The sequence below is a fragment of the Eschscholzia californica genome, unplaced genomic scaffold (assembly GCF_041429995.1).
Source record: "Eschscholzia californica isolate CP2 unplaced genomic scaffold, dmEscCali1.0.p SCAF_5, whole genome shotgun sequence".
Taxonomy (NCBI): domain Eukaryota; kingdom Viridiplantae; phylum Streptophyta; class Magnoliopsida; order Ranunculales; family Papaveraceae; genus Eschscholzia; species Eschscholzia californica.
Window position 1 is genome coordinate 41,435,891 of NW_028238472.1, and position 7,990 is coordinate 41,443,880.

Genomic DNA, 7,990 nt, shown 5'->3' on the forward strand with positions numbered 1-7,990 from the left:
AAATATCTTTCCATATTTTAAGATCTCCCATATAATATTGTTCTTATATTGAGATATTAGGAAGTATCAAATATTAGAAACTAGTAAGATATTAGGAACTAGTAAATATATTAGAAGGTAGTAAATATATTATAAAATTAGAAACTAGTAGTATTGTAACTCTATAAATAGAGTCTTATATTTCTTTTGTAAACCATCATGGAATAAAACAATTTCTTTGATCAATTTCAACTATAAGAAGTAATTCTTTTTCTCTTCCTTACTCTCTTCTCCTTCTACCACCACCATTGCCTGAACACAATCACCTATCACCACCACACTCGTCTTCTCTCTACTCTTTTTTCCCTTTTATATGTACCTCCCTCTTTCATCTCTATCCTCTCTCTCTCAAAGAAACCCCACTTGCTGAAACCCCAATCTAAAATCTCCGAAAAAGAGAAATAGGTGAAAAGGGAGAAGAATAAAGAGTGACAAAGAAAATAATGGTGATGGGTGGACAGTGGTGATGTTAGATGGAGAAGAGGGGAGAAAGAAGGAAAAAAAAAGATATTTTATCTTTTTTGATGAAGGATCGGCGGCAATCGATCTAGCAGTCGGCGACCCTTCTCTGGAAAATAATGAATAGAAATGATAAAGAGGTAACAGTTGTTAAAAAAGAAGGATAAAAAAAAGAAATAAACAATCAACTGCAAAGTTAACTAACGAAAAAATTAAAAAGAAATTCATATTGAAAGTTGGTCATCTTTAGGGGGACATAGAATTAACCCAAAAATGAAACTTACCATAAACCATAAGAATGAATTAAGTAAATAAACAAAAAATTGACAAAGGAGAGAATCGAACTTGTGACCTCATATTTGTTGTGCAAAATTTTTACCAACTATGTTACATCCCTTATTTGAATCATTTTAAATTCTCATTTTACGGTTCGTTATTTAAGAACCCCTCAGTCTTTAAGAAAATTTAGTAGTTTGAGGGGGTCCGGTGCGACTGCACTAGTAGCACCCTCGAACACGCCACCGAAATGAATGCTACCACACCTTAGTGCTTAATTAGCCCGAGTCAAATGCACTTGAGGTCCCTTCGGCTCGAACCTAGAAGGGCGATGAGGCAAACAGTTTCTACCATACATTTATTATGAAGAGTTCGCTAAATACGTTTGTAGACCAAATACAGGTAGTACTAGAGGCTAAGTAGAGTAGGAGTACTTGTAAGTTGTACATTTTTCGGTTACGCCTCCCGGTAAATTAGAGATAGCGGTGTCATTAGGGTAGTAGATTGCTGATTTATTTAGAGAGATGCTACTATAAAAAGAAATAATCAGCATATATAAAAAATATTTGCTACTACTATCAAACTAATTTTTTGAAATTTCACAAAAATTTGGTCCCAAACTAATACTTAAACAGTAGACAAATGACTTTCTAAAATAAATATACAACTAAAGAGAAGATTAAGAATGTAGAAATATTGTGGTGAGTATTCTGACAGAAATAACAAATTTATTGAAGATTCATGACAATTTATAAACAATATAATTATATTATATTATATGCTAATAAAATTACACCACTCATAACAGAACTTTTAAGACCACACAAAAACTGAAGGAGTGATTTTCAATCTTATTACATGTACTTGTCAGAGAAAATCTTGCCTGTAATTGAGGAGATATAACTATACAGGTTGAAAGAGTTTTAATAGTTTTCTAGTCAATTTCATTTCATAAATATCTAGTCTAATAGTTCTATTTTCCCCTAGTTTCTGTAAGACTTATATAAGTCATCCTTTTTTCATTCTCCAAATAAAAAGAAAGGGCATTGTTATGTTTACAGTACTTTTACATTATTGACTACATCAACAATGAAAATTGACTCTATAATAAAACTTATGCGTATTATTCTCATGTTTAGATTAAGCAATCATTTCAACAAAAAAAAAAATTTATAGGCGACAAAAGACATAACCAAACGATAATAGGCGGCAACTGGCTAAAGACACATCCTATTAACACATCAGTACACATGATTAGGGAGACGAGGTTTAGGAATAGCTAGAAGTGGAATCTTCTTTGGTGATGAAAGCGCCCAAATTTCCTCCATATTTAAATTGTCAGGTTTCATATTCTCGGGTAATTTCCAAGCAAACCCATGTAAAATATTAGCTAAATTCGATTGAATTATCTTAAGCCCAAGCATATAACCGGGACACATCCTTCTACCCGAACCGAATGGTAATAACTCAAAATCATGCCCCTTCACATCAATTTCTTTTCCAATAAATCTTTCAGGACGAAATTGTTCTGGTTCTTCCCATAATGTTGGGTCTCTCCCAATTGACCATGTATTAACAAATGCTCTAGTTCCCGCAAGAATATCGAAGCCATAGACTTTACAATCTTCTCGAGTTTCACGGGGCACTAGTAATGGTGCCACTGGGTGCATCCGCATTGTTTCCTTGACGATCGCTTGGATATAAGGTAAGCTGGGAATGTCTGATTCTTCTACCCATCTTCTTCTTCCGATTATTCTATCGAGTTCTTCTGTTGCTTTTTCAAAGATTTCTGGACTTTTTAGGAGTTCTGATAATGCCCATTCGACTGTCACTGCCGAACTTTGAGTGCCGCCAGCAATCAAATCCTTCAATAGTAGAATAATAAAATGAACCACATCAAATATGTGAAAAGAAATTGTTAAATAAAACCAAAATCTAGAGAGCGTTGTGATTTATGTGATATGTAATTACGTTAGTGATAGTCCTAGTAATGCGTCTTATAATGTATGGCATTGACGTCTAGGTCATCCATCTTTATCTCCTTTTAAGTATTTTATTTTTAAGCTACCTTGTATGGACTTTAATTATTACTTAATAAAGTACTGTGCGATGTTTGTCATCTTTCAAAGCAATGTCGATTACCTTTTCCTTCTCATTCTTCTTCTTCTTCTCAATCTTTTGAATTAATTCACGTGGATTTATAGGGTTCTTTTCCCGTCCCTTCTACTTTCGGTTGTCTTTACTTTCTAACTCTTGTCGATAATTTTTCTTGATGTACATGGTTGTTTCTCATGAGTTCTAAATCAGAAACAACTAAGTTTATTACTAAATTTTTTTTGTTATGTCTCTACTCAATTCAATTCTAATATTAAAATTTTCGGATCGGACAATGGTTTTGAATTCATGAGTATATGTACAACAATGATTCCTAGATAAAGGAGTAATGCACCAACGGAGTTGTACATATACACTCCAACAAAATGGGGCGGTTGAGCGAAAGCACCACCACATTCTCGAAGTGGCCCGATCACTCCGTTTACAAGCTCATCTCCCTCTTTCTTTTTTGGGGGAATGTGTCTTGACCACCGTTTATTTAATAAATCTAAAAGTGATTATTCACTTTTTATAAGAAATAATGATTTTTTAAAGGTTTCTCTCAATCTAAAAGTGATTATTTACTTTTTACATTCTGCTCGCTCTCCACTCAGATATTTGTTCTTGTCTATGTCGAAGACATCGTTATTATAGGAAATAATGAAAATGCTATTTCAAAGCTTAAATTATTCCTTGATAATACTTTTTCCTTGAATGTCATTTGCAATATTTCCTTGGAATAGAGGTTTCCCAATCTTCTCAAGGCATTTTTCTCTGTCAGCGCAAATACGCTCTCGACATTCTTAAAGACCTTGGACTTACTGCTTCACGTCCGTCAAAGTTTCCTATGGAACAAAAGCTTTGTCTCAGTCATTCTGATGTGGATCCGTTACCCGACCCATCCATTTACCGCTGATTTATCGGTCGACTTCTTTATTTAACTGTCAAACGTCCTGACATCACTTTTACAGTAAACAATTTAAGTCAATTTATGCAGACTCCTAGCCAGCGCCACTTGGGTGCTTCTCATCGAGTACTTCGTTACTTAAAAGGTTACCTCGATAAAGGCATCTTTCTATCTGGTAATAGCTCTCTCCGTATCACATATTATTGTGACTCTGACTGGGGCAATTGCCCGTCTACTCGTCGTTCTACCACCGGTTATTTTACGATGATTGGTTCCAACCTTTTGTCTTGGAAATCTAAAAAGTAATCTACCGTTGCTAAATCTTTTGCAGAGGCAGAATATCGTGCACTCGCCATCCTCACTTCTGAGCTCCAATGGCTCAAGTATCTCTTACTTGATTTTGGTATTGGTCACTCTAACCCGATGACAGTTTATTGTGACAATCAGGCAGCTCTTCATATTAGCGACAACCCCGTCTTCCACGAACGTACAAAACACATTGAGATCGATTGCCACATCATTCGTGAGAAGATTAAAGACAACGTCATTGCCACACGCTTCACATCTTCAGAAAACCGGTTAGCGGTCATTTTCACAAAGCCTCTTGGAGCAGATCCGTTCAAGAACATCATTAGCAAGTTGGTCGTTACTTCAATTCCAACTCCAACTTGAGGAGGAGTATTAGGATCCACCGGCCCAACTCCACTCAGCAAACTGAGTGGACCCGGTCCATAGGATCTTTGTTGTAATACTAGATAACTTTTGTTTAGATATTATATATCTTGATAAGCCTAACCCTGATTCACCTATATATCCCTATACGTAGAAACCCATGTAATTTACAATTTATATAACAAAGAGAATTTAATTAATAACTGTCTCTATCTCCATCTCTCTCTCTGACTTTTGGCTTATGTCTCACTCCCTTCCGGTCTCACTGGGGATGTCAACGGGGCGGGTTTGGGACGGTTCATCCCCTTCCCAACTCCGTCCCGTTAGCAAACGGGTTTTACCATTACCGTCTCAATAATTAATCGTGGCGGATATTCAATTACCATAACCGCCCCAAGTTAAAATTGCTAAACCATTACCGCCCCGCCCCGTTTAATATAACATGTGTCGGGTCGGGTCGGGTTCAAACAAATATTTTGTGTTCTGTTTCACAAAAGTTATTTTAGTTTGAAGTAACATAACAATCGTTAACAAAATTTTATAAGACTTTGAGTTTATCAATCATAAACACTACAACTACTTAAATAATCTATATAACAAAACAGGACTTGTTTAGGTGACTGGGACAAAATAAATGAAGATGACTAGGATAATATAAACGACCCTTAGAACCCCTCATCTTCCACTCACAAAACCTTTACTGCCCATTAAGTCTATATTGTCCATAAAGTTTAAGCAAACAACTTCTCTGAAGTCTCTTAATCTTCTCAAAAGATTTCTCTCTTCTATACATATTATGGATTTTTTATTTTTTGATATATTTTGTTTTTTTAGCTTGAGCTTAACTGTAAAGCAAAAGATTCTCTATTACTACACCAGAGAAGTTGGTTCTTATGGTTGATTCTCTATTACTACAATACATTGTTAATTTTTTATTTTTTTTTTCTTCTCATTATGGTGGATGCAAGGCTCTCCATCTCAATGGAAAGGTCAAATTGTAAAGCAAAATATCAAATTTGGATGATGGAACCTACAATTGTTTGTTACAGATATGTCAATTTGCATAGATGGATCCATATGTTTAATTCCTTCCAGTGAGCTCTCGAGGTCATAAATCAATGCCTTATAGCTTTAATGTTAAGGTTCTTCCTTTCTCGAGATTGTGCAAAGGTGTCCATTATCGTCTATTTAGATGAATCCATATGTTTAATTCCTTCCGGTGAACTCTCAAGGTCATAAATCAATGCCTTATAGCTTTAATGTTTAGGTTCTTCCTTGAGATTTTGCAAAGGTGTCCATTATATCTCCTTTATGCAACTTCAGCTGGACTAATGTCATTGTAATATTCTCACTCATTAAATTATATATCCATTATCATTTTTGTCTCTTTAAGACTAAAACCTATTTTGAATTTCTCTTTCCTTATTGCTCATATATGGAAATTGAATTTAGCTCTTTAGAAAGAAGGGTTTTTATTGAATTTGAAGTTAGTTATGTTAATGGTGCAATTTTTTTGATATACCATAATGTATTACTCAAATACTTTTTTTTGTTGAAAGCATACTCAAATACTTTAATCTTAGTGTTCTCAAAAAAAATGAAAGATGATATTGTTTTTAAAAGGTCATTCATTTTGATAACGAAAGGTCCACTATTTTGTATCGCTTAAGTGCTCAACGAGAGTCTTCGTGTCGGAGGCACGGGTTATGCCTAGTATAAAACATAACATAGTTAAATTGATAATATAAGATTAAAGTTTTAGAAACATAACATCAAATAAAACATATATTTAATATATATATCGTACTAATCGGTTCGGGCGGAGTTTACTATCTAATACCAAACCAGCCCCGGACCCGATTATTTGTTTTAACTTCATACCAAACCCGAACCGTTTAATAAACGGGTCGGTAAAACCCGTTTCATTAGGGGCGGGTTTCGGAAAAAAATCGCCGGTTTTGGACCAAATTGCCACCCCTAGGTCTCACTCAATCTCTCTCTCTCTCTCTCTCTCTCTCAATTCTATCAAGAGGTTCGTCCCTCTTCACACCATCCACCACCTTACACAAGTCGCATCCACCTACCCTTACTAAATACACATATATTTTATCTATTAATAGATCAATCTCGTTCTATATATTATATATACTATATAGGTACGGAAGTGTTATTGACACCCCTAAAGGCAAACTTTTGTAGGAGAAAAGTGAGGTGAAGGGGCACCCAAACAGCTTGGTGGGCTTTAAAATTACCCTATATATTCCAGTTATGGTTGTGAGTGATAAAATAATTAAATTTGCTAACAAAAAATTACCTGTGTAAATGCCTTGACACTTGTTCTTGAGAGCTTAACATCAAGATTAGGATCATCAGAGAGTTGAAGAAGAACATCAACCATATCTTTAGCAACAAAATTATCTTTCCCAACACTTTCTCTCTCTTCAATGTGTTCATCAATAACATGTTCCAAAAATCTATTAAATTTCTTACCCAAAACCTTCATTCTTTTTTCATACCCTTGTAAATCCATAAACCCTAACCAAGGTATTGAATCACCTATGTTCAATACCCCATTTAATAAAAATAACTCATCTAACATTTCTTTAAATTCTTCTGGTTGGACAATAACAGAAGATTTACACCTCTTATCCCCTTCTTTATCTAAGTAGTTCTTACCCAAAACTATACGACTAATTACGTTTAAACTTACGTTCGAAAGACGATCTCTTAGACTAACTGGAGCATTACTTGATCCGTATAATACCCGTAGAAGTGTACGTGTTTCTTGTGTACGTATATACTCATACGATTCAAGACGTTTATTGTTAAAGAGTTCGAGTAAACACATTTTACGAGCTTGACGCCAATAGGGGCCGTATTCAGACCAAGTGATATTGGAATAGTTATAGGTTGTGTATTTTCCTGCAGCTGTTTTGGGTCTACCAACAAAAGTGATGTCTTGGGTTTTAAGGAATTCCTTAGCCATTTCTACTGATGAAGCAACGACTACCGGATACGAACCGAATTGAATTTGCATTAAGGGTCCATATTTCTGGGAGAGATAATGGATTGAACGGTGAGGAAGAGCGCCTATTAGGTTTAGGTTTCCGATGATCGGCCATGGCTTTGGACCTGGGGGAGGGTTTAGTCTACTACGACCGAGGTAGAAGCCTTTTAAGAGGAGTGCAAGTGCAGCAAACCATGCTGCTGCATACAGAGACCATGATGGGATGAACTCCATTTTTGGAAGGGTTTTAGTGGTTTTTGGAGAGCTTTTGGTTGTTTTGGCGACGGTTTACTGTAATGATTTTGGTGTTTGTGGTGGTGGTGATGGGTGAGAGTGGTGTTTATAGATGAATAAGAGTAAACATATGGGAAATTGTATATTTTATGTTAAACAATTAATCAAGTGTAATTTCTTTGTAACTTAACCAATATTGTCCAAATGTTCGTTATCACTATAGTCTATAGATGCATTTTACTATAATCTCCTTACAATATATAAAATATAACAAACCGCACTTAAGGTGTTCAATATAGTTT

At 35.2% G+C, this 7,990-nt stretch overlaps 1 protein-coding gene across 1 annotated transcript; it reads right to left on the reverse strand.

Annotated features, from left to right (window-relative positions):
- Positions 1-2,015: 2,015 nt before the first annotated feature.
- LOC147539283 (trimethyltridecatetraene synthase-like) lies at positions 2,016-7,759 on the reverse strand. The gene is made up of 2 exons (XM_086641917.1): positions 6,762-7,759; positions 2,016-2,639 (listed from the first exon to the last, which is right to left on the reverse strand). Exons 1-2 carry the CDS (start codon positions 7,686-7,688, stop codon positions 2,016-2,018), a joined length of 1,551 nt encoding a protein of 516 aa, XP_086498043.1. The 5' UTR covers positions 7,689-7,759.
- Positions 7,760-7,990: the final 231 nt, after the last annotated feature.

Excerpts from the sequence above, each read along its gene's own strand:
- LOC147539283 (XM_086641917.1), bottom strand. The coding sequence starts at position 7,688 with ATGGAGTTCATCCCATCATGGTCTCTGTATGCAGCAGCATGGTTTGCT. Across the intron at positions 2,640-6,761 it reads GTGTCAAGGCATTTACACAG|GATTTGATTGCTGGCGGCAC; the intron begins GTAATTTTTTGT and ends CTACTATTGAAG.